We start from the raw sequence: 25841 nt of genomic DNA, 5'->3' as shown, positions 1-25841 counted from the left end.
TACAGAAAAGAAAAGAAGTGGACATCGACCAAAGCCGAAGACAATCTGCTCAACTCAAACCACTCTGCATGCAAGCTCTTTATCATCTAAGTCAAAGCCACCTTCTACAAAACCACAATCAACACAATGTCCATATGAGGCAAAATGCTCTTCAAAATGGTCAAACACTGTCTTCGATTGCCAGCCAGACACTCAACTTCCACACTGAATCAACAAGATCAGTGCTCATGAATCACTTCTTCATGAAGAAGATATGCGAGAGCAGAGCCTCCATCAACAACATCAAGTAAAACACCCATTACGCCTCCTATGCCCTCTCAAATCAGAAAGTGGCTAGCCTTGAACCCCTTCTTGTATACTGGCTTCACACACATCCTCCACCCTCTCAAGGCTACTACAAATTATGAGATTCTACTCTTATCCATTGTGAAATCCCCCAAAGGAATGTCCTTGTGCCCCTTTCAATATAGACATTGCTTCCCTAATTCAAGGAAGGCTCCAATATTACCTCAAAACACTGAAATCCCACCTAGAAATTGGAGGATTTTGGCAACTACTGTCCCAATATCAATTTCCTTTAGTCGTGAAAGCCATCAAGAAAGAAGTTTCCATTCAAGTACAAAACCAGTTGGTTCAGGACAACCTCATGTATGATCATTGGCTTGAGATCTCACTGCAGCACGCACAGAGAAGTCTGAAGCCTTTCTTTGTTTGAAATATAAAAGTTTATTTAGACAATTTGAACATAGTAGAAAACAATCGGCCATTTAGTACCCTTCTCTACCGCTGCCTTGCTCTATTCGGATTATATATTTTAATCAACCTGATGCTAGATGGTTCAGAATACATTTTCATAGACTTTGGACACAATATCTAGAAGGCTTATAGGTCTACATTTTGCTGGGATATTAGGGTCATCTTTCTCAAGTATTGATTTCACAACTGAGCCTTTCTAATTTTCAGTGGAGGACTCTGTTTCAGAAACCCAGCAGAAGAATTGGAGTAATTTTTCAGCTCACCATTTCGCATTAGATTTTAGAATCATTACTAGAAACATCTGGACCTTCAGCTAGAGTGACCAACCATCCGTAAATTTCACGAATCTTACGTAATTTGGTTCTCACGTCCGTTGTCCGTGAGGATCCCTTTTACTTACGTCTTTTGCCTGTAATTTTGGGCATTCCAGGGAACAGCACAGTTCCCCTGCATGAAGCCTCAGCTCCCTAATGGGGCCACCTCGTACTCCTCTGTGCTCAAGAGCAGACCCACCCCGCCCATTGTCATTCTTTCTGCCGCTGATTGCCACATACAGAATGACAATGGGCTGGTCTGGGCTGTTGCATGGGGTGGCCTCCTCCAGCCTTCGTCTAAGGCAGGGCATTCTGTCAGATGGAAGAAATGTGCTAAAACGCCAGCGCTGCTACCTGAGAATCCAGTTCATTCAAAGAAGGCGGAGAAACAAGTTAAAAAGAAGGGGCTAGAGTTCTTTGAGTCTCATCATTGTCGAGCTGGTGCATTTTCAATATTATATTTAACAAAGCCATGGTTGCTGCTTTAATATTTTATGCAACTAACAACCATTGACAAATCCAATAGTTCTGGCTTGTTGTAGGTGTAAATCTACTTGTTGTGTTATATATCTGGTTACAATGACAGAAAAGGCAAAATACCAGTCGGGCAGCACACTATGCTAAGCACAGATTTTTGTCTTAATTGCATCCAACACCCCCTTTGGAGAGACCCACTAGGTTTTTCATCCCACTTAAAGCCCTGGAAACAACACCATGTCACAGTCACCTCATGGCCTGGCACTGTGCAGCATGCATGCCTCATGTCTTCCAAGGTTTCAAATTGCCTATGTGCAAGGGCATAGTGAAACCTACCTCCACCCCACCCCTTGCTTTAGGAACTACAGCAACATTGAAATTCTTGATGGGCCTCTTCTGTCTGCAACTCCGCAGACAAAGGCTCAGCTGATAATTAATGTGAAACGGTGGGTGAGTGTGTAAGTGAAGGGATGGGTGGGTGGACGACTGGATGGATTAGTGTAAGAGTAAATGGATGAATGAAAGGGTGAACGGATGGATAATGAGAGAAAGGATGGACGGATGAGTTAGTGGAAGGATGGATGAGAGAAAAGGTAAATAGATGGATGTATGGGTGGATGGATGGGTAGATGGATGGGTAAAAGGGTGGATGATGGGAAAGGGAATGGATGGATGGATGAGTGAAATGGTGGATGTAAGGATGGATGAATGAATGAATGAAAGGAGGGTAGATGAACAAAAAATAGAAAGCTGAGTGAAGGAGTGAAAGGGTGGATGGATGAGAGAAAGGATGAATGGATGAGTGAAAGGATGGATGAGTGATCGGGTCAATGGATGGATACATGAGTGGATGAGTAGATGGAAGGGTGGGTGGATCGAAGGAAGGATGGCTAAGTGAAAGGGTCGATAAAGAGAGAAAGAGCGGATGGATAGATGACTGAAAAGGTGAATGGGTGGAAGGATGAGTGACTGGGTGGATGGATGAGTAAGTGAAAGGATGGCTGGATGGGTGAAAGGGCAAATGGCTGGATGGATGAGTGAGTAGATGGGTGGAAGAGTGGATGGATGAGTGTACTGATGGATAGGGTGAAAGGGTGATGGATGGATAATGGATGGATGAGTGAAATGATGGGGGAAGAATACATGATGGATAGGTTTGCAAATGGTTGAATATGTTTGGATATAGATGTGCTTACTTATATACTAGTGTGCAACCTCCTCTGATGTGTCTGTAAAACGTACCTTTTGTCCTCAAGTTTTGTCCTGAATTTTTACACTCACCATCCTGAATCTGCACCCGTGCAAGTTGGTCACCCTACCTGCAGCTCGACTTAGATTTAGACATTTAATTGCTGTAATTATTGAATTTAAAGTGAATAGCTCAAATATTTCTGAATCTGCAACAGTAGACACATGGAAAGTGGTTTCTCCTTGACAACCATAAAAACGAGACAGATTAATAATTCAAGCCTCTTCAGGTACTGGACTAGGCAGAGAAATTATTGGAGCTAAAGAGCTTTTCCTAACTAAATGACAACATTTCTTCATATCGCTTGCTTTTGTTACACTTACCATACAAAGGCAGTTAGAGTACTAGAAAAATTGCATTTTTCCTTTGAAAGTTGCATAACTTTGCATCACATCTTTTACTACCACTCTTACTTACAAGAGTCCTTTCTCTTTTCATTTGCTTTTTTAATGTGCTCTTTAGCTATTGAAAGCTGCTATCAAAACAAGCATTTAAAATGCAATAGGTCTCGCCTTTCATGAAGTTAAAGCCATTTGCTTAGCTATACACTACAGAAATGCGTCCCCTAGAGTTTAGGGGCGACCCTCTGGGCGCAGCTTTATGAAATTGCCTCAGCAATTTAAATCAAAATAATGAATCTTATTGTTAACCAAAGAGTTGAAAGAAGTCATTAAAGAGCATCCATAGTAGTCTAGTGAATCATTTTATTTCACTCGCATGTGAAGAGTTCAATCAATGTTGTTAATCACATTAATATGTATTCTTTCTTCATCATTCTAATTCAATCAATCAATCATGCCATTTGTATAGCGCACTACTCACCCGGGAGGGTCTCAAGGCGCTTAGGGGGAGGGGTATGCTACTGCTCGAACAGCCAGGTCTTGAGTTGTTTCCTGAAGGCGAGATGGTCCTGGGTCAGCCGAAGGTGGATGTGGAGGGAGTTCCGAGTCTTGGCAGCCAGGTAAGAGAAGGATCTTCCTCCGGCGGTGGCTCTTCGGATGCGTGGTACGGCTGCGAGGGCGAGGCTGGTGGACCGTAGCTGGCGGGTGGGCGTGTAGAAGGTCGGGCGGTCGTTGAGGTACTTGGGGCCCAGGTCGCGGAGAGACTTGTGTGCGTGGGTGAGGAGCCGGAACGTGATCCTCTTGTCGACGGGGAGCCAGTGCAGGTTCCTCAGGTGGCTGGAGATGTGGCTGCGTCGGGGGACATCCAGGATGAGTCGGGCAGAGGCGTTCTGGATGCGCTGGAGTCTTTTCTGTAGCTTGGCTGTGGTTCCGGCGTAGAGGGTGTTTCCGTAGTCCAGTCGGCTGGTGACAAGTGCCTGGGTGACAGTCTTCCTGGTCTCGGTCGGGATCCAGCGGAAGATCTTGCAAAGCATATGCAGGGTGTTGAAGCACGATGAGGAGACGGCGTTGACTTGTCTGGTCATCGAGAGGGAGGGGTCCAGGATGAAGCCCAGGTTGCGTGCGTGGTCGGTTGGCTTGGGTGCGGTGCCCAGGGCTGGGGGCCACCAGGAGTCGTCCCAGGCGGAGGGCGAAGATCCCAGGATGAGGACTTCCGTCTTGTCCGAGTTCAGTTTCAGGCGGCTGTCCTTCATCCACTCAGCGACGTCTTTCATCCCTTCGTGTAGGCAGGTTCTGGCGGTGTCGGGGTCTCTGGTGAGGGAGAGGATCAGCTGGGTGTCGTCGGCATAAGAGATGATGTTGAGGTTGTGCTGGCGTGCGATGGCTGCGAGAGGTTTCATGTAGATGTTGAAGAGGGTGGGGCTGAGTGAAGATCCTTGCGGGACGCCGCAGATGACTTGGGTGGCCTCGGAGCGAAACGGGGGGAGGCGGACTCTTTGTGTTCTTCCGGCGAGGAACGAGATGATCCACTCCAGTGCCTTCTCTTGGATACCGATGTTGCTGAGGCGCTGGACTAGGGTGCGGTGGCAGACCGTGTCGAACGCAGCGGAGAGGTCCAGGAGGATGAGGGCCACTGTTTCCCCCTTGTCGAGCAGGGTCCGGATGTCATCGGTGGCTGCGATGAGGGCGGTCTCGGTGCTGTGGTTGGCTCTGAAGCCGGACTGCGAGGGGTCGAGGGATCCGTTCGTCTCGAGGAAGGCGGTCAGCTGTCTGTTGACGATCTTCTCGATGACTTTAGCAGGAAAAGGGAGGAGCGAGATGGGGCGGAAGTTTTTGAGATCGGTGGGGTCCGCTGTAGGTTTCTTCAGGAGGGCGCTGATCTCGGCGTGCTTCCAGCTCTCCGGGAAGGTGGCGGTGTTGACGGAGGCGTTGATGATGTTCCGGAGTTGGGGTGCGATGGTGGAGTCGGCCTTGTTGAAGACGTGATGTGGGCAGGGGTCGGTCGGTGATCCGGAGTGGATGATGTTCATCGTGCGGGCTGTGTCTTCGGTGGTCACCGTGGTCCAGGTGCGAAGGGTGGCGGTGGGGGGCATTGGTTCGACGGTTGGGTGCGTGGGTGGGGCGCCGAAGCTGTTGTGGATGTCGGCGATCTTGCATTGAATTCAATCATATATGATATGGTCCCAATGCATTTCGTGCCAAGGTGGCACTTCATCAGGGGAATCTATAAACGAAATGTACAATGAGGACCCACACTATCCACTGCATGATACAATAAATCAAATGTCTGGCTATTACATAGGTAGCGAACGTTTCAAGGTGATGACAGAAGGTGGAGGCCAAAATGATCAGAGAACGATATCTGAAAAACCAGTGTAAAAAGGTATCACGATCCAAAAAGTGAATTGTGATAGTGTTCCAAATAGTTTAACGCTGTGCACACGTCAACTGTGAAATGCAGAAATGAAAAGTGTGAAATCCAGGTGCTTCAAAATAAACGTGTGCCCTCTATGGAAACTAAAAGGTGGAAACTACAGCTGATCGTGAAAGTGCTCCAAATTGACTGTCTGTGAACGTGGAAACGCATAATGAAGAGATGGTCGTACTCGAAGTGTGCGAGAGTGCTCCAAGTCGAAAACACGGTGCCACGGTAGTCCGGAATAGTGAACCATGATCTAAACAGTAACCGTGCTCAAGGCTAAACGCATTGCGTGTATTAACCGTAAAATACTATCGGTGATAAGAAGATTCTTACCGGTGGGGCCCGAAGGCCGTAGTCTCTGTGAAAAACTAGGACGCAGTATGTAACGCGAAACGCTGAAAACGCGCTGGCCTGTAGATAAGCATGTTGGGTAATAAAAACGGAAGAAGTCCACCTGATACGTGGTTCTCAGTATCGGCCATATTGGAACAGGCAAAAAGTGCTAGAAGTGGTATAGCAATGTGCAGGAACAAAAATGCGAGAATGTAAAAAAAGGGTGTGTGCATGATAGTAAAAGTTCCATGGTAATTAGTCATCAAGAAATATAATGTTCTATTACCAAAATTATTAGACTGATAGCGCAGTCTAAATACAATTCCTAGTCAAGGACTAAAAATCATCATGAAATGTAAAGAAAGGCATATAATGTCAAAGAATAGCAAAAACAAAATAGGGATTCACAGGTAACAAGAAAATTCCAAGCGGTCATTAAGCCCATGGAGCTTCATAGAGTCAAGTTTGAAAATCCATACATTTTCCTTCTGTACCAGTCTTTTGTTCACATCTTGATTTTCAGTATTCGTGATGGTCTCAAGTACCATGAATTGCAATTGAGAGATGTTGTGTCTCCGGTCGTTAAACTGTACTGCTACGGCAGACTTCATCATTTCTCCTGATACTGCTCTTATGCTCTGATAAGCTTGTTTTGATTTTCCTGATGGTTTTACCTACATAAACAAACCCATATGGGCATTTCAGTAGATAAATCAAGTTCATTGAGTCACAAGTGGCTGTTACTTTTAGGCGAATAGGTGTGCCACTGCGTGGGTGGTTGATCGTGGTTCCTTTGATAATTGCATGACAGTTATTACAGTTGTGGCAAGGCAAAGTTCCTTTAGGTAGACTGGTAGTTGAGGTGAAGTTAGGAGGTTTTAGTATGTCTAGAATATTTTTACTTCTTGTAAAAGCAAATCTTGGTCTGTCTTGAAAAATCCCTTTGAAATCAGGTTCATTGGATAGAATCTGCCAATGTTTCAAAATCGTTTGCTTGTAAATGTGACTTTTAGTGGAAAATCTAGAGACTACTACCATCCGTCTTTCATCAGATCTTTTTGTGGTTTGTAGTAATTCAATACGTGTTTTAGCTGAGCATTTTTCTTCTGCCTTCTTCAAAATGTCCGGGGGATACCCTCGTTCCTGAAAACGTTGCATCATATTCTGTGCTTGAATGATCGATTCAATGGGGTCTGAAGCTATCCTTTTTGCTCTATAGAATTGAGATGTTGGTAAGTTGTTTTTAAGTGAGGACTGGTGGAAGCTTCTATAATGCAAAAGGTTATTATGATCTGTAGGTTTTTTGAATAACGTGGTGGTAATATTGTTGTGTTCAATTTGTAGTAAGATATCAAGATAAGCAATTGTATTTTTGTCCATTTGGTGAGTAAATTGAATGCGATCGTTGATATTATTCAAATTCTCGAGTTCTTGTATCAAGATCAAAAGTGGGCCTTGCCATAACACAAAGATGTCATCGATATAACGGTAAAAAATCTGTGCATATTTTTTCCATTGTTCGCCATTTAAAATGTTGTTAGTCCCGAAATTGGTCATGAAGATATTAGCATAACATGGAGCAGCACAATTGCCCATGGAAGTACCAGTGAGCTGTAGGTAATAGTCATCTTGCCATTTGAAATAGTTCTGGTATAATGTAAAATTTAGCAATTCCATGAGAAAAGTTTGAAAGTCGTGACTTAATTGTGATTGTAGTAACATGGTTTCAACTGCTTCTAAGGCAAGGTTGTGTGGTATGGAAGTATAAAGAGCTTTGACATCGATCGTGCATAGCCATACTTCTTGATCTTCAGGTAGAGTAATTGAGAAATCTTAATCAAAAAATCAGTGGTGTCTTTTATATAAGTGGCTGCTTTAGTCACATAATCCTTAAGGTGTAAATCCAAAAACTGACCAATAGGTTCATGAATGCTTCCTCTAGTGTTCACAATAGGGCGAAAAGGAGGATGTTGTAAGTCCTTGTGTATTTTTGGAAGTATGTATATTGATGGTGTCGTGGGATGTAGTTTAGTGAGGAATTTCTTTGTTTTGTCTGTTATTATACCATCTTCACAAGCTTTATTCAAAATTTGTGATAAAAAATCTTGACATTTTTTTGTTGGGTTAAATCCCAGTGGGGCATACACTTCTGGATCATTCACATGAGCATTAACTTGAGATGTATTAAAGTTGGTATCCATCAAAACAAGGGCCCCACCCTTGTCCGCTTTTTCCTCAAGATGTTAAGTTCTTTTTTGGATACGTTTTGAAGTTTCGTGCGATGTTTGAAATCAAATCTGTTAATTTCATTGCTGACTAGTGACTCGAAAGTATCTATGGATTTGTAGCTTACAGGAGCCTGATAAGTACTCTTAGGTCTAAGATGTTTTAGTTGAGCGTCTGGTTCTTTATCTTTTCCAAGCTGTAACACATTTTCAAAAAAGTGGCGCAATTTTAGGTTGTGTGTAAGTTTGAAAAGACTGATGTTGAGTTCCAATTTGTTGGTATTGTGTGTCGGAACAAAGGATGTCCCTTTTTGTAAAGTTTACATTTCAATTTTACTGAGGTTGTAAGAGGAAATGTTGATCACCAATTAGTTGTCTGCTAATTTCTCTTTCTTCTGTTGGTCTTGGTGACCGTTGTTGTCTTTGTAGTTGATGTGTATGGTTCGCTTTCTTTTGCCCCGCCGGGGTCTTCGGTGTCTTTCTGGCCCACTTCTAGAAAAGGCCCACTTGTTGAGGTTTGTGATGAAATGCGCATTTTAGATTGTTCGGTTGTTTTCCTACGTTTTGTTGTTCGGATATCTCCCTCTGACGAAGAAGTTTCCGTTTCCGTGGTGTTAGTTTGTGGTTTATTTTGGCGTCTTCTCGCATATACTTCGGCCCACGAGTAGACCTTCCCCAACTTGTAATCGATAGTGTCTCTTTTATATTTGCGAACCTTGCGTTCATTAATTTCCTCTGTAAATTTTTTCCAGTTGTAGATTAATACCTGTTATAACTTTATCCCAGTCTTCCTGTTCCAACATTGCTTGTAGTTCACTTATAGATTGTGTTATTTCTTTGTTCAGTTCCTCTAACACCTTGGAGAGTTCTTCAATTATAAGTAAAATTAAATCTAACGAACATTTGTTCAGTATGGCATACCAACGTTCGACGAATTTCTGATTATTCTTGAAAAGTAATGGTGTTAATGGAACTCTTAGGCCTCCAGGAATCCTCTGTACCCGGTGGTATCTACTAAGGGTGCTCGCATGGAGCCGCTAGTTGATTTCCCTTTTTGTGAGATATAATAGTTGTTTGATGTTATTCTCTTTATTTTTCTTGTTAGGGATAGGTGTGGTGTCTTCATTAATTAATGCATACATTTTGGAAGCATCTTCTTTAATAAATGCAAATGTTTCAGCTCGAACATCTGTGAGTCTGGTTATATCTTCGTATGTTGCCATAATTTCTGTGAAAGATTGTGAGCCGTGCTACAGTCAGTGGCGAGCGACTGTCTGTAAAATACCAAAAAAAGGGTTGTCGACTGTGCACAGGCAATTTGAGAAAAGATGAGAAGGTTGTTGCGTGCCACGGAGGTATCACCTAGTCGTCCTGTAGGTGTCAATGAATTAAACAACAGAAATGCGTCCCCTAGAGTTTAGGGGGCGACCCACTGGGCGCAGCTTTATGAAATCGCCTCAGCGATTAGCTATACACTACCATTAGCAAAGCAAATGATTTTAACTTAATCAAAGGCGAGACCTATTGCATTTTCAATACTTGTCTTTCTATTCTGGCGTTTGATGAGCCAACTCCTCTGTTCTAAATCGAATAGATATAGCACCCATTTTGCTTTCATTTTTCTTGCTTTACGTTAGTCTTCGAGCATTTAATAAAATTGTGATTAAAATGCAACAAACTGTAAACATTGAGCACTGCATTTCACAATATGGACATTTCCTCCTACTTACCAAGTGGGGACCCAGGGGGAGCTGGGCCCCCATGGCTGTTTCTCATGGTGGGAGCGGTGCACAGGTCGGCAGGGGATAATTAGGGCAGCTGGCGCGCGGCGATGAAAGTTATTTAGCAGGGCGGGCGGGGCGGGAAAACCACTGTGCCACCGGGAGGTGGGAGGAGCGGAGGAGTTTTTTTGTTGGGATTAGGCAAATTTCTATGGCGTCACTCACCCTGATCTGCAGTTTATTTCCATGGCAGGGAGCAGGGAAGTCAGAGAGGCCGTCCAGGTCCTATGTGAGGCTGGGAGGGGGGATTTGCTGATGCCTGGGGTCCCGAGCGCAGCCTGGCTTGGTTTACCTCGCGGGAAGCCAAAGCGGAAGGTGGCTCGCGGTCTCTCCGCTTCTGTGGCTGCCTGCCTGTCCCCCAGTGTGCCAGACGTCGGGGAGAGCGCGGAGGAGCCTCCACTCATCTCGGTGCAGGATGAGTCGGAGGAGGAAGTACGTGTAAACCCAGGCGCGGAAGCCACCACTGCCACTAAGGTAACCATGGTTGATTCCCCTGCTGAGCGGAGCGCTGCGGTGGGCGGGAGGAGGGGGCGGCGTCCTGTGGCCAGGCTGGGAGGCTGAGGGGTGGCGCCCTGGGCCGTCTAAGCCTCAAGAGCAACAAAGGGGCAAAGTGCAAGCTTGTAAAGAGCTCTGTGGCCACAGCTGTTAAGCTGGGTCAGCGCCAAGAAGCCTCTGCTGCACAGTTGGACCCCCAGGCCAGTGTTAATGTGAGGGGAGACACGCATTTGCTCAATGTACAGGGGCATACTTACATACGGAGCCCTGCCCCAGCTTTTCAGGGTTCAGTGTCGCAAGCTGTGCCCGAGGTCTTACCCATGGGCCCCATGGGGGTATTACACCAGGTTTTGTAGGCTTGGAGCAGGGTGGGCCTAGGGCAGGACAGGTCACTAATGGTGGTATGCTTTGGTACCAACCTGACTTTCTGGACGGCAAAGGAGCGGGGCAGTGGTCAGGATGGTCCCCGCAGGTGGTGGATGCAGGAGCGCAGTTTTCACACCAGGTGGGCGCTGAACAGGTCATAAGGCAATTGGCCCCTCCTGCCATGTTGTTGGGCCAGCAGGGTGCACCGGTGGGTGGGCCTTTACAGCAGGTCATACAGGAAGGTGGGGTTGGTCACTGGGTATGGGTGGGTAGTGGTCGTTTGGACAGTGGGGCACAGGGGGGTGGGAAACGAGGGAAGCAGGGTACCCGTGGTGTAGGGAACACTCAGGCCAGAGCGGCTTGGTGAACGCAGCTTTAACAAAAAAGGCGGCTGGCAAAAGAGCTGCTAGGTCGGAGCATGCTGCGGCTCTGCCACAAGGGCGCTCAGCGGGGGGAAATCTAGAGCGGTTTTTCACTCTCATTCTCTTCCTCTACAAGCTAAAAAAGTATTCAGTGGGACTTTTATGATGGGGGAGTGGGGGACGGGAAAATGCCGGGGGGAAGCGGGGAACTTTCTGTGGGAATTGATGATTCTATTTGGTTTTCCTGGTTGGCGGAATTTTTCTGGGGGGATGGGCAGCCTTGAGTGGGTTTGTCCATCCTCAAAGGGGGGAGGTGGGTTATACAGTCACGGGGGAAAGGAAATGAGAATGAGGGGGAGTTATCAATGGGGGTCAGTTCTTCTGGGTTTGTTGGGGGTCAACATTTTGGGGGGTTAGGTTGTAGATAGTTTGGTATAAGCTTGGGGATTGGTTTGATTATAAAATGGCGAAATGTGTTTTTGAGAAAATAAATGGCACCTGTATTAATAAAGTGGCCTTTATTGCTAAACTAAAGAACTTGTGGTGCGTGAGTCATTGTGCGAGGGGGGACCCAGAGGGAGCTGGGTACGAGCCGGTCTCTCCCTGGGCTGTTTCGCACGGTGGGAGCGTCGCACAGGTGGGCAGGGGATAATTAGGGCAGCTGGTGCGCTGCGACAAAAGTTATTTAGCAGGGCGGGGCGGGCGGGAAAACCACTGTGCCCCGGGGAGGTGGGAGGAGCGGAGGAGTTTTTTGTCCCATCCACCCTTCCCTCTTTTTTCTTCATTTTGTTTCCCCCCTTTTTGTACAGAGTCCATTTTCCTTGGCTACTGCCAGGGGTCTTTTTATCCTTACTTTCGTGCCATGGTAAGACAGGTTTTTTCGTTAGCCATTTTTTGTAGGCAGAATTTTTCTGGGGGAGTAGGCAGCCTTGAGCGGGTTTGTCCATCATCAAAGGGGGGAGGTGGGGTATACGGGAAAGGAAATGAGAATGAGGGGGAGTTATCAACGGGTGTCAGTTCTTCTGGGTTTGTTGGGGGTCAAGATTTTGGGGGGTTAGGTTGTAGATAGTTTGGTATAAGCTTGGGGATTGGTTTGATCATAAAATGGCGAAATGTATTTTTGAGAAAATAAATGGCACCTGTCTTAATAAAGTGGCCTTTATTGCTAAACTAAAGTACTTGTGGTCCATGAGTCATTGTGCGATTTGTCTCTGGTGCTACATTTCTTAAGACCTTCCGCAGCCAGCGTAGACAGTGATCGTTCACTTCCGTGTGTTGGTTTGAGTCAGGCATTTGTTTGGCCACGTGACGCAGGCTGGACGGAAAACTAGAGTGGGGACTGGGTGGATGGTGGCTACAAGCCGTGAATACTGATGGGGTTGGGGGGGGGTCAGAGGTGTTTGACCAGCGCCTCTGGAAACAAACTGTTGTCTTCCCACTCCAGCTATGAAGTACGCACAAACATCATAAAAGGGGTACTTTGGGGGTGACTTCAGATAAAAAGGACAGTAAAAAGTAGAGTAATGTGACAAATTAATAGTTGTTTCCTCACCGTTTTGCAGCTAGTAAAATTAACACAACTCCCTGGGGCTTGATATACTGATAGGCTGCCCCGGGACACCAACGGTGGCCACCTACGAGGGCGGCCACCCTTAGTGCCATAGGATGGCACAGACCCTGAGCGGTCTAGTGGTTGGGGAGCCTAGGGGGCGAGGGTCAAGCGCCCTCTTTGCTCCTGATGCAGCGGCGAGTTGACCCTCGCCCCCTCCCCCGGCTGATCCTGCATCGCGGGACTAGAAGACTGGCCGGCGTTTTTGGCCTTGGTTTTTCAGGTGACTTGGTGTAGCTGTGGAAGGTGGCGCGCTAGTGATCGTCGGGGCTGGCTTAGTGCCCGTGTGTTAAGGGGGGGGTCGGGGGCTCGGGAGGGGCGCGTTGCTCCGGCTGTGAGCTTTCCTGCCTGCAATGGGATGGGGGTGCTCTCCCGGGGTTTGCGGCTGTGGGGGGGGGTTCCTTCAGCTTGAGTTTAGGTTTCCGTTTTGCGGTGGTCCCGTGTACACTGGGATGGGGGTTCGGCTGTCCGGGTTCTCGGGTCTGTCCCTCCCTGCCGGGGGCGTAGTTGGGTTAGGGGTTTCCTTAGGAAGGGTTGCGGGGTGTAGTGGGGGATTTCCTTGCGGTCGGCGCGGGGTCTTCCGGCCGGGGTCGCTTCCTCGGGCGGCCTTTCGACTTCCTCCTCATGCCCTGCTGTGGGTTGTGGGCGGCGGCGGCCGTTCGCCGGCCCGCTCTCCCGGTGGGGCCGCCCCTGGCTTGGTTGTTCGTGTGGGGGGCACATGCGGGAGAGCCTGGCTGCCTGAGGGGTCGCAATTTTCGCTTGTATCGTGGCATTTCTCACGCGGTGAGGGGCCAGCCTGGCCCGCCGTTTTGTCGCCGTGCAGGGGGGCACGCGCAAGATTATCGCCCCCCGCCCCCATCTCTTCGAGGCACCGTGTGGGACTATTCCGGGTCAGTTTTGGAAGCCCGCTCGCTCCTCCCTACACCGGGCTCTGGGCGGGTTCGTGCTGGCGGTGCTCCGGGGTTTCAAGGGGCGGCGAGCACCATCCAGGGGGCCCTGGGCTTCCCGTTGAGGCCGTCCGGTGAGGTGGCAGTCCTCGTGGTGTGCGGCCCGAAGCATGAGGTGTTGTCGGGCCTCTCTCTCGCTCTCCCCTCCCCCCCTCCGACTAGTTCACCCTCGTGTCTGGGCCAATGCTGGCCCCCTCTGGAATAATGGCCGCGACTCAGGCAGACGATTCGTGCATGCGCGTCCTCCGCGCACGCGCGATTCTCTGTCTGCCCCTCCCCCCCCCTCGCGCTCCTCGTGCTGGATGTTTTAGATTCACGCGTATTTTCACTGGGGGGATCGCTGCCGTCAATTTATTCATTTATTTATTATTATTATTATTATTATTTTTTTGTGTGCGTTTTATATAGCACGGACTTAACCCTTGGTGTCACAGCGCTTCACATAGAAATTGAATGAGTCTTGAATGAGTGCACTTGTTTTAATTATTTGGGCAATAATGCATTCAGAAAGCAATGTATATTTTAGAGAGTTCGTCAGTTTTAACGATACTAAAATTACCCTGTGCGTATCTAAGATGGTTGGGTTTTATATGGGAGGTGAGCAGCTGGTGGGCCTTTTGAGTGAGGGGAAAGGGGGGGGAGACTGATGTGTTGATTTATCTTTCTGCAGGGCAGTCACCACGCATTGTTCGGTCCGGATTGGTCACGCACGAGGTGGCGCAGGTATACAGGGCAATCATGGTTATTCTTGTCTGCTTTCCTCACATGGGGAACGAATTTAGGAAGAGTATAGGCCAAGTAATTTTCAGATGTTATAATTGGTATGCTTACTGGGGCCGGGTGTATGGGGGGGAGGAGAGGTGGAAGAACTAATGGTCTTGTTACTTTTGCTGCAGGCCACCACCAAGAGAAGGTTGCTGGATTGGACATTACGAACAGAGCATGAGTAAGCAGGCTTGGCTTACTGTGGGCAGTAAGCGGCCTATGAGGTTAAATATGGTGGTGCGAGTCTAATTTCATTTTCTAATTACAGAGAGAAGTGCCTGAAGAATACATGCTCTGGTGGACTGAGAGAACAGTATTAGGAGCAGGTATAATAAGGGGCAGGGGGCGTAACGCATTGTGGATGAGGGGCAAGGAGGTGCCAAGTATAGGATGTCATGAACTAATGGACAACTTGGTATGAATACGTTGCTAAACCTCTCTTTCTCTACATTCAGCAGTGCGAGAGTGAAGTTTTGGTAGGGTTCGGAGTTATCTCACGCCTAGTTTCCTCGAATGGAGTAGGTAGGGGGGGTCAGGGTCTGGGTCGTTAATGGGCCCGTGGAGGTTCGCCCGTGCCACCCTAGTGCTTGGTCGTTTTCTCATTTTCTCTTATCCTCCTATCCTCAGATTTTGAACCGATCCTCCATCGATTATGGAAAGCCAGGGATCCCCATCGCTATTCTCCCAGATGTCGCAGGTGGATGACTCGCTGCCTGATGCGAGCCAAGCGGCACAGTGGGCGGCCTTTATTCGAATGGCCAAGGGCAAGGGTCTATCCTGGGCTAATGGGCTCTTGAAGGAGGCTGAAGGGGTGGACTCTGGGGTCATCTGCGAGGCACCCCTGTCCGATTCCGAAATGCAGGAGGTTGGTACGACTAGATCATCCAAAAGAGCGAGGAAGCAAACGTCCAAAGAGTTCCCACCAGACCCTCCAGCAGCCAAGAGCAGAACGGCGATCGCACAAATCGAGCCCCCGCCAAGACACGCTCTGCCTTGTGTGTCAACAGTCGCTCCAGCAGGCAAAAGCAGAACTGTGATCGCACAAATCGAGCACCCGCCAAGACACGCCTTGCTTTGTGTGTCAACAGCTGCTCCCCAGGACCATGTCCCGGTCCCGCCCATTTATGCCACTCGGGAGGACCTTGGTCTATTGTCAGATTCCCTTAAAGACTTTATGAGAGAGCTCATTGGAGCCAAGGTCCCTCCAGCCCCGACCGCCATCACTGTGAGTAGACCTGAGCACAACGTAGGGGGAGCAAAGGCGCCGGCTTCTGTGTGGGGCGCTCCGCCGGCGGCTGCTTTGCCTTCCACTTCATCTCTCCCACAAGTGCTCAACACCCCTGCCGCTTTGGCGAGCCCTTCTACGCCGCTGACGAGCGGAAGCATTGTGTCGCCTACCCCCCTTCAGGCGCCCGCTCTTCCGGCGTTACCGGCGCCTGCCATCGTCAGCGATACTGTGACCCCAGTGGCCACGGGGGTGGTCACTCCCGCTCAAAACTCCGGTACGTCTGTGGCTCCTGCATTGGGTAGTGGTGCTGTGGTATCATCTGTGTCATCTAATACCATTTCGTCTGCAGGAAGCGCTGCTGGCTTAGTCCCCTTGACAGCATCACCTCCCACTCCTAACCCTGAGCCCCAAGTGGCGGCCGCACCCCTGTTGTCAGGTCACTGTCACCTGTCATGGCAAGTCCCTTTAGCGGCCAAGGAATTGATATGGAGGCGGGAATTGATTGATATATTCTCGCTACTGTTGTTAGGTCAGGAAGGGACGGATGTCAGGAAGGCCGGGGTGAAAGAGGAGGATAAAAAGACCAAATACCAACAGTGGCCGGAAAAGACTATAGAAAATTGGCTAGATGCATTTGCTATTTTACAGGGGGTGATATTAGAGAAACACCCAGAGCAGGCACAGGCACTCGTCCAGTACAGTACCCTGATAAGAAAAGAAGCCGCTCGTTGGGGTGGTCAAGGTTGGGTGACATACGACTTAGAATTTCGAAGAAGGGTGTCCTTGTGTCCTGAGATGAGATGGGACCAGAAAGAGATTCAGCTGTGGCTGGACCAGATGGGCTCTAATCTGTTTCGCAATGGGGGGGCCTTGGACAAGAAGCAAGGAAGTAAGGACTCTAGCAACTCCACGCAGCGTAGCAAAACAGCAGCAGGATAGACAGTCCTTTCGGGGTGGGTACAGTAATAGAGGGGGCAACAGAGGGTCCTTCAGGAGGTCGTCCCCAGCCATTTGTCGCTCTTTCAACACAGGTCATTGCGCCTGGGGGAAGTCTTGTAAATTTGCTCATTCCTGCAACAAATGCGAGGGGGCTCCCATTCAGCAGGATCTTGCACCATTCAGCAAGGGGGAGCCTCCAAGCCCACAAAAGATTCAGGTAGCAAGCAATAGCCCCAGCGCCTTTCCTACTCTCTTCAACCACCCCCCCCCCTCCGATTTGCTCCCTGGTGAACTTGCAGGCCTTTCAGCTGGCGTTAGTAAGGGGCCCTCGCCTGTGATCTTGAGTGATATGTTACCCCTCTTGCAAAATTACCCGCTCTCACGCGACAGGCTCCTGCTGCTTACTGGTTTTAGCGAAGGTTTTAAGACACCCTACATGGGCTGCGAGCCCCAGCGCCTTTCCTACTCTCTTCAACCACCCCCCCCCCCCCGATTTGCTCCCTGGTGAACTTGCAGGCCTTTCAGCTGGCGTTAGTAAGGGGCCCTCGCCTGTGATCTTGAGTAATATGTTACCCCTCTTGCAAAATTACCCGCTCTCACGCGACAGGCTCCTGCTGCTTACTGGTTTTAGCGAAGGTTTTAAGATACCCTACGTGGGCTGCGAGGCCCCCAGAGAGGCTGAAAATTTAAGATCAGCTAGGGAGTTGCCTCTTGTGGTCAAATCCAAAGTAGGGAAGGAGAGATTGCTAGGTAGAGTAGCTGGCCCCTTTTCCAGCCCACCTTTTAAAATCTTTGTGGTGTCACCGCTGGGGGTTGTCCCTAAGAAGGAGCCAGGGGCTTTCAGGCTTATTCACAATCTCTCTCACCCTGAAGGAGCGTCAGTTAACGATGGGTTAGAGGAAGGGTCTTGCTCCGTCTCTTACTGCACGCTGGATGTAGCTTTGGATCTGGTGAGAAGAGCCGGTGCAGGGGCGTGGTTGGCCAAAGCAGACATAGAATCAGCCTTTAGGTTGTTGCCGGTGCACCCCAGTAGTCAACACCTGCTAGGTTTCAAATTGGATGGGAAATATTACTACGATCGTTGCATGCCGATGGGTTGCTCAGTGTCTTGCGCATACTTTGAAGCATTCAGCAGCTTCCTGCAGTGGGCGTTGCAGTCCCGCTACGGGATCAGTGGGGTGTCTCATTATCTCGACGACTTCCTGTTTGTAGGGAGACAGGGGTCTAGGGAGTGCAGCGAGACATTGCAGAAGTTTGAAGAACTCACTACTACTTTAGGGGTCCCCTTAGCGCCCGGTAAAACAGTTGGGCCTGTGCAGGTTTTGACCTTTTTAGGGATTGAGATTGACACGGTGAAAGGGGAGTGTAGGTTACCAGCAGACAAGGTTCGGGATCTGGCGCAGTCTATTGTTTTGGCTCTTGGTCAGGACAAGGTGACGCTAGGTGTCTTGCAAGGTCTGCTGGGGAAACTCAACTTTGCCGCCAGAATCATACCGGCAGGAAGGGTCTTTGCGCGCAGGTTGGCAAGGGCATCCGCTAAAGTCAGTAAGAGTTATCATTTGGTGAGACTTAGTAAAGGCATGAAAGAGGATCTGAAGATGTGGGCAACATTCCTTGCTGATTTCAACGGCTCTGTAGTTTGGAGGGCCCCTTGGGCAGGGTCTCCTGAACTAGCTATGTTCACAGATGCATCTGGTAGGGAAGGATTTGGTGTGATTCTTGACACTGACTGGTGCGCCCAAAGATGGCCTAACGTATGGCGGAAGAAGAGAGTGACTTCCAACATCACGGTGCTAGAATTGTTTCCTATTGTAGTAGCTTTTCATCTGTGGCCAGCCAAGCTAGCTGCACGTAGAGTCTTGATGTGGTCAGATAATCTAGCTGTGGTACAGGCATTCAATTTGCAGTCTGCTTCTTGCCCTTTAGTTTTGTGCTTACTCAGAGAGTTGATGAGGGTTTGTCTGGTTTGCAATGTAGAATGTAGAGCGCGACATATCCAAGAGGTCCAGAACACAGCTGCTGACGCTCTTTCTCGCTTCCAGTGGCACAGGTTTCGGGAGGCGTGGCCGAGAGCAAAGGAAGATTCCCAGAGCACCTGTGGTTCATTCTGAATCTGAGAAGCGACTGAGAGGTCTAGGTGAGCTGGCTTTGGCTCCACGAACAGTCAAGCGTTACCGGGCAGGAGTGGAGAAATTCTGTGCTGTCACTGGGGACTGGGAACAAGAGATTCCTACTTTGGAGTCCAGGACTCAAGATTTTATCATGTGGGCGAAAGATGAGGGCAAGTCACAAACTTGGGTGGCGGGGCATTTGTCGGCCATTAGTCACCGCGCTAGACTGAGGGGACAGCCTGACCTAACCAACTCCTTTTTAATAAAGTCAGCGCTGAAGGGTTGGTCTAGAAGCGAGCCCCGTGCTCCGGACAACAGGGCAGCGATTGACTTTGCGTCTTTGAAGGGGATGCTGGACATCACAGAAAGGGCCACCAGTTCAGCGTTCGAGGCAGCTCTATTTTCCGTAACCTTTGCACTAGCCTTCTTTGGTGCGTTCAGAATAGGGGAGATTGTGGCCACCTCGAAGAATGACAAATCAGGCACAGCCCTGTGTAGGCAGGATGCTACATTTGTTGGGGACTGCTTGTCAATAAGGTTGAGACAATCCAAAACAGACCAAGGAGGTGCGGGCAGGGTAATAGTGCTGAACAAATTGGGAATTGCCAGGTACTGCCCCGTACAGCTGGTCGAGACTTACCTTGCACAGCGCCCCCCTGTGGACGGTTACCTGCTGATCCATGCAGACGAAACCCCCCTGACCAAGTACCAACTGCAGCGCATCATGGACACTTGTTTAGACTTATCTGGCAGCAAAAGACAGGGAAAAAGGTTTTGTCCCCATTCATTTAGGATAGGAGCCGCGACCACAGCATTTCAGGCAGGTTTGCCAGTGGAAAATATAAAACAGGTGGGGCACTGGGAGTCTAACTGTTACAAACGATACATTCGCTCCTGAGTGGGTTGGAACAGGAGTGGCCTTTTGGAAGTTTGTGTTTTCATTTTGAACACTATGCGTGTGACGTTCAGTCAGTGTTATTGATTGCAGTGTATAACTTGGAATGTTGTTAATAAATATGGTTTTTAAGCATCTGCATCTTTTATTTGGTAGGTAAATCTGTTTGGGTGGCAGGAAATGCAAGAATCCTAAGTGTAGCCCGGTGGGCTGAGAGCGGAAAATGGAAGCATGGTTTCTCAACAACAAAGATCAGGTGGATAGTGTCGGCCGACGTACACTGGAGTAGCGTGAAGCGTGTATTTCAGCAGTTATTGGACGGGGGTGAATCTCCACCAGACTTGTTAATTTTACATCTGGGGGGCGAGGAGTTGGTCCACTTGGAGCGCAGGGTCTTGCTACAGACAATGAGGGGCACGCTGTGCGATTTGAGCAACCTCTAGGGGCCTTGTGAATTATGGTGGTCTGAAATCACTCCCAGACTGCATTGGAAAAACGCTAGATCAGGGGTGGCTGTGGAGACTTCCCGAAGACGAGTGAACAGTGCCATGCACAAATTCACTGAGCAAAGGGGATTCGGCTTCATAAGGCACAGTCTGTTACATGCCAAATGTACGGGCTGCTTCGATGAGGACGGCGTTCATCTATCAGAAGTGGGGATGGCCATTTTCCTGCTTGACCTATCAGAAGCTATGGGAGCAGTGGGTTGTAAATAGAGGAGAGATAAGGTGTGGGGGGACTCTGGGACGGCGGTGCCGCACCCAGAGCCTTTGCGGAGTTACAGGGCGATCCAATACAGGAAGGTACAGAAGGGTACCCTCTACATGAGCACCGGAAGGGTGCGTGAGCGAATTATCCCCCAGGGAGATCCACGATGGATCCTGGAGGACCGACGGCGCCCCGTTAGTCCTTCGGGCGGTTGTGTACCTGAGCAACCGGGGGTTGCCAACGCTCCGCCCCCCCCCGAGGGGGAGGGGCGTGAGTAATGGGCTGACGAGAGGTTCACCGGGGAGGGGTTAGACCTTCCCCCCAAAACTGACAACGCCCCGACGGTTAACACCGCGGGGGTTATGGCTCATCAGATGGGCGGGTCGCGAGAGGCGGCCTGCTCTGGAGCACCCGTAAGATAACCCAACATGTTGGCATAATGTTTATGCTAATAAACTGCAACAACTTTCTCCATCAAATTGTGTTGTGTCGGTTATTGTTGGAGGGGTGTGTTGTATGAAGAAAGGTCTGGGTTTGGGCCGATATTGGCAGTAAAGGTTACACGATGATTCAATGCCATCGATGACGTACTGCTCCAACCCTTGGGATTCGCTTAACAACTACATGCACTGTGGGACTTTTAATTTTAGTTCTTTTCGAATTAACCTACGCACATAAATGCAATAATTTCATTAAAAAAAAAATCTCCATGGCAGGAATATTACCTGCCTTAATTTTACTTGCAGGGCACATCCGGATTGGGTCTAGATGCTTTAAATACCACTGTGCAGATTAAGCAATTTAAAAACACATTTTTTCATGCTTAAAAGGAGACGGAAAAAAGGTGTACTTGTAAACGCATGCTCACCCAAGGGTATCTTGGCGGTAAATAACAGATGCTTATTGTTACCCAACTCAAGGGTACTAATTTTATCGACCTCAGAAGGATGAAAGGCTGAGTTGCCCCACCGGAATTTGAACCTGTGACCATTAAGTGGAACACAGGCCACTACGGTGAAGCATTAGTCTACTGAGCCATCAGATCAGGCTCCGTTAGGTCAGTGCTCCTTCAGAATTTAGGCCACTGCGAGAGACCGACAAACCACCAAACTATCTCCCTGCACACAATTTGACACCCCTTCTAAACTGCAGAAGGCAGATGACACTCTTCCATGGCTGAACTGGCCTGTTCCTGCTCCTCAAACAGCTGTTGTGCATGATTTGCACAACGCTCAGGCTGCTGCCCACGGGTGTGAGAGGTAAGAGTCTACCCCTTTATTGACATTCACTGTCCTTTGGGCTGCCTCTGAATCCACGCAGGGCCCCGGCAGAATATCATCTCATCAACAAGCAGGGGTTAGGGCTGCTGCTGCAAGACTTTTCTTTCAGGTAGAGAGCCTGTGCCCAGGGAGAGAAAGGAACAGAATGTGTGGATAACAAGAGAAACAAAGCTAAAGGAGAGAGATAAGAAGCAAAAATAAGTAAGATGGGTAGAACATTTTTTTAATGTTTTTTTGTTAGTGTTTTGCGGTGGATCACTTTGTGTGATACGACTTACAGAGGGAAGGGGAGAAACACACCACAGGGGCAGACAAGCGAGGAGGGAAGATTGGGAGCAAAGAGGGAAGGGAGATGGAAATTTAGAACAAATCAAACTAGAACATTGTTATGGCAGATGTAGCAGGGTGGTGGTGTGTATTCTTGCTTGTGGTGTCAGGAACTTTGCCTGGCACCTGAAATCCTAGCTTTCTCACCTGACCGCAGTGTGTGATTCTGAGTTAGCATTCCCATGCGTGGTTACATCTTTTATCTCCCCAAAAAGAGCGGGTTTGCAAACAAGTTTACCATCGAGTGTAAAAGAGAGTATTAGCACCTCCGTGTAAATCTGTTTGCCATTGTGTTATCAGTGGATAGTTCTGCCGCTGATAAACAGGTCTGGCTTAGGTAAAACTGACAGACATATTAACTATGCTGTATTTGACTATACACCGTACTTTGGAATACTTGACAAGAGCTTGTTTTGCTTTTTTTTCTGGTGCCAATAATACCACAGTTTTCATTTTTTATTTAAGCTAAGTATCGGACAATCATCTATTGACTATATTAGCTGCAGGACCACACGCATGGCTGCTCCCCTCTGATTTACTTGTGCATCATTTGGTAGTTTTACAAAGCGCTTAAACTGCACAGCCACTGCCTCACGGCGCTGAGGTGCTGTTGTTAGCTTGTAGTGGTTATGTGTTGGTTGGGTTCTTGGTTCCATGTTAGCAAGTCCCTTGGTCTGGTATGTAAGAGAGCCCTGTGGCTTGATTGACTCTTAAAGCAATATGGATACAGCGCCAAAGCAGATGCTACACACGGAACTGCTTCTAGGCGCTGAAGCAGTGTTATTGTGACCCCTCGTACTGGTACTTCTTTGTACCAACCTTGGGAACATGAGAGGCTGAGTGGAGCAGGTTGGTTCGGACCTGGGGTATTCCGACTATCCCCCGTGTTATACTTATTTACGTAGTGCCAAACTCAGCTCTGTGCGCTTTGTACAGGGGCGAATGCTCACGAGGAAGGGGAGGGAGCGACCCGGTGACCCCTACATAGTGCATTCCTAGGTTGGTATCTGTTCTGGGGGTTCAGTGGATGTCTATGTGTACCATTACTGGCTGTTCTGGTGCATGTAGCCAACATTATTGTATGTGTTCTTCATGAGCAAGCTCCCCACCTCCTCCCCCCACCAAAATAAGGGTAACCGAGCGCATGCCGCGCTGCTTATTAAAAGCTTCAAAAATTTAACAAAGTGCAAGAAAAGTGCTGCTTAGGGAGCCATACTGGCTGCACGTGGCAGATGTGACATAGGCCACTCGTTAGCCATGTTCCTCAATTCATTCTTTAATTACTCAAATGTTTTGGGGTGCAGCAGGCTTCGTGCCGCCCTGTGTAAGAGACTACGTCAGTCCTCGCACTAGCTCTCATCTCTATATGTTCTGGCACCTCAAGGTCTGAATTTGTAATGGAAAAAGGCAAACTACAAGGGCCAGAAGGAAAAAAAGCACAAAACACGAACACACAAACACTGAAGACTGGTTGAACTACCCAAAGCTGAGATATGACTGGAAAGCGTCATTGTTGTGTTTGGACTGCACACAGCGTGTGACCCCAAGATCATCATTTTCCAGGCTCAGTAATTAGTTTCAAATTACAGCCTGCATCAGAACAAGGTTGCTAAATTAGTACCTAGAAACGGCAGAGACGGCCGCGGGGGTGTGCTGACGTGTGTAAATTACTGACTCATTGCCACAACCGCCGTTTCGCAAGGAGCTATTCATCCGAGGCTCCCTGCCTTCCAGAGAAGGAACGCTCCTGGAACAAGCATCGATGTCTTGTCTTTATGGGGCCATGTGTTTCTAATTAGAAACACATGGCCCCTTAAAGATAAGAAAGTGCTTTGAGACAGACACGAGGCAGACAAGCCTGTCCGGATGGTCGGACCAAAATACCCCATTTCGAATGGCAGACCTCTGTTTAACATCAACGGTGATGCAAGCCAATGGAAATGAGGGGCGGGGCTTCGAGACCCTTTCTGAAAACCCCTCATCCTTAAAATCTCTTGCAGAGCGAGCAGCGCTTTGTGCTGCAACACTAGGCGAGACCTAAAAATGGATGCTGTCTAGATGGAAGTGGAAACCAACAGACAAACAGGAACAATAAAAATTCACCTTATTGTTGCTGAAATTCTAGGGACTGCTTTTTTGGTAACATTTTCATACCTTCTCTTCTGACATTTTAAAATCATCTGTGTTGGGTGAAAAATGTTGCAGCTGACATAGGCTTAAAAGCACTTGTATCCAAAAGAGTAGTCAATCAGCTTGGCCGTTCACCTGAAAGAAGAAATACACAAGCTTTCAAAGGGGAAGAACTTGGGGGCCGGTTAACATCAGGAGGTGAGTGGTCACTACATTCCTAATGCAAAACTTTACACCCACTACCTAAGGGGTAGTTGCTGGCTGCTACAACAATATGGTTAATTGGGCAATTTTTCGAGCTAAATTGAAATATTAGTTAGTCACGCTGCCCAAAGAGCTAGGACAATTTGAACTAATCACCCCAAATGAAGCCAATAGGCGAGTCAGTCCTGTGGCCAGTTTGGCTTTAAGAAAAGGGGGGAATGCAAATGCGCCTATACAATATTAAATGTTTGCAGTAGATCTATCAGTGTGGAATCCACTGTAGGAGAGTTTAATTTTAAATTGAAATCACCTGCAGTAATCAACACGGAGAGTTGGTACTGCTTAAAACTTGTCGATAGATCTATGTGGTAAGCATTTTCCAACGAATTATGAAAGATGACATTTTGTAACAAGCTGGTTGAAAACAGTGAGATTTAAATTACTAAATCAAAGGACATTCAGATTATTATCATTGTACCTTTCTTTAATGTTTTTTGCTAATAGCTTCTTACTTATAACAACGAAACCTTTGGAGCCTCTGGAACCTTTCACAACCAACTCTCCTGTAAAAGAAAATGGTGTTGTGGCATTTTTTTTTTATTTGTTTGAAGTCATCGATATTCCAAAAGAGGAGACTTAATTGTAGCGCGTACCCTGCATGTTATGCAACATTCAACTACAAGCGAGCATCAACACTTGCCATTTGTTTTGATAAAACTGCACACTGATTATTATAGAGAAAAACCTAAAATACTTTTTTTAATGAACACAATTCTTTCTGGAACGTGTGAAGATGTAGGGGCATATTCTCAAGAACGTGTGTTAACCATCGCAAATTTAGCTGAATGCAACTTTGCATATGGCATTCTATCTCGAGAAATTAACACCGTCTTAACGTCCAATTCCCAACCCGGGGAATGCCAAAAAAGTTGCGATACCCCAAAGTGTGATACCAAAATCAGCAAAAACCAGCGACAGGCCTGCAATCCCCACAAGCCCCACGGAGAACCAGCATGGAACCCCGCGTTCGGGGATGGGCAAGGAGAAGAGGAAGACGGGGTTCAATCCGCTGGAAGACCGGATCAACGTCACGGAGGTGATAGAACACTTCCAATAACTGTTTGTCACCTCAACTGTGGCACTGGTAACACAAACGGATATATGGCAGACCATCGTCACCAACGTCAATGCAGTTGGAGTGTCGAGCAGGTCAATGGAGGAGGTCAAGAGGCGCAGGCATGATGTGCAAAGCCAGACCAAACAGAAACTCGCCTTGCAGAGAATACCCCTGAGGAAGGGACGCAGGTCCCGAAATGCATTGGGTTCCAAAATGATAGTTTTGAAACATTTATGTACCTGTTATAGATTGTTATTTGCTTGTTTATAAGCAACTAATCAGATGTTATGATTAGATAATTTGGATGATACAAGGAAGTTTATCATTTTTTGTAAAAACTGTTTATTAAAAAAAACTATTGATGACAACATATACTGTAATATTGTTGGTGCGTGTTAGAGTCCTAATCGCCATTAGGGACTAGGCCACTATCATAGGTTTACACACATATGTCTAGCAG

The 25841-nt window shown here is 48.0% G+C and overlaps 1 protein-coding gene across 2 annotated transcripts in view; it reads right to left on the bottom strand.

Moving 5' to 3' along the window:
- Positions 1-24185, bottom strand: part of LOC144822660 (uncharacterized) — a 422286-nt gene extending 398101 nt beyond the window's left edge. For both annotated transcript variants that reach the window (XR_013608661.1, XM_078680425.1), the window contains exon 1: positions 24085-24185. Coding sequence is in view for 1 of the 2 variants with exons in the window: in XM_078680425.1 (XP_078536551.1) it covers positions 24085-24099 (15 nt within the window). In the remaining variant the exon portion in view is untranslated. The remainder of the gene's footprint in view (positions 1-24084) is intronic.
- Between the last annotated feature and the right edge of the window lie 1656 nt (positions 24186-25841).

Source organism: Lissotriton helveticus, chromosome 3_1, assembly GCF_964261635.1.
Source record: "Lissotriton helveticus chromosome 3_1, aLisHel1.1, whole genome shotgun sequence".
Classification (NCBI taxonomy): domain Eukaryota; kingdom Metazoa; phylum Chordata; class Amphibia; order Caudata; family Salamandridae; genus Lissotriton; species Lissotriton helveticus.
The sequence above is the reverse complement of the archived record's forward strand: the minus strand, read 5'-3'. Positions and strand labels throughout refer to the sequence as shown.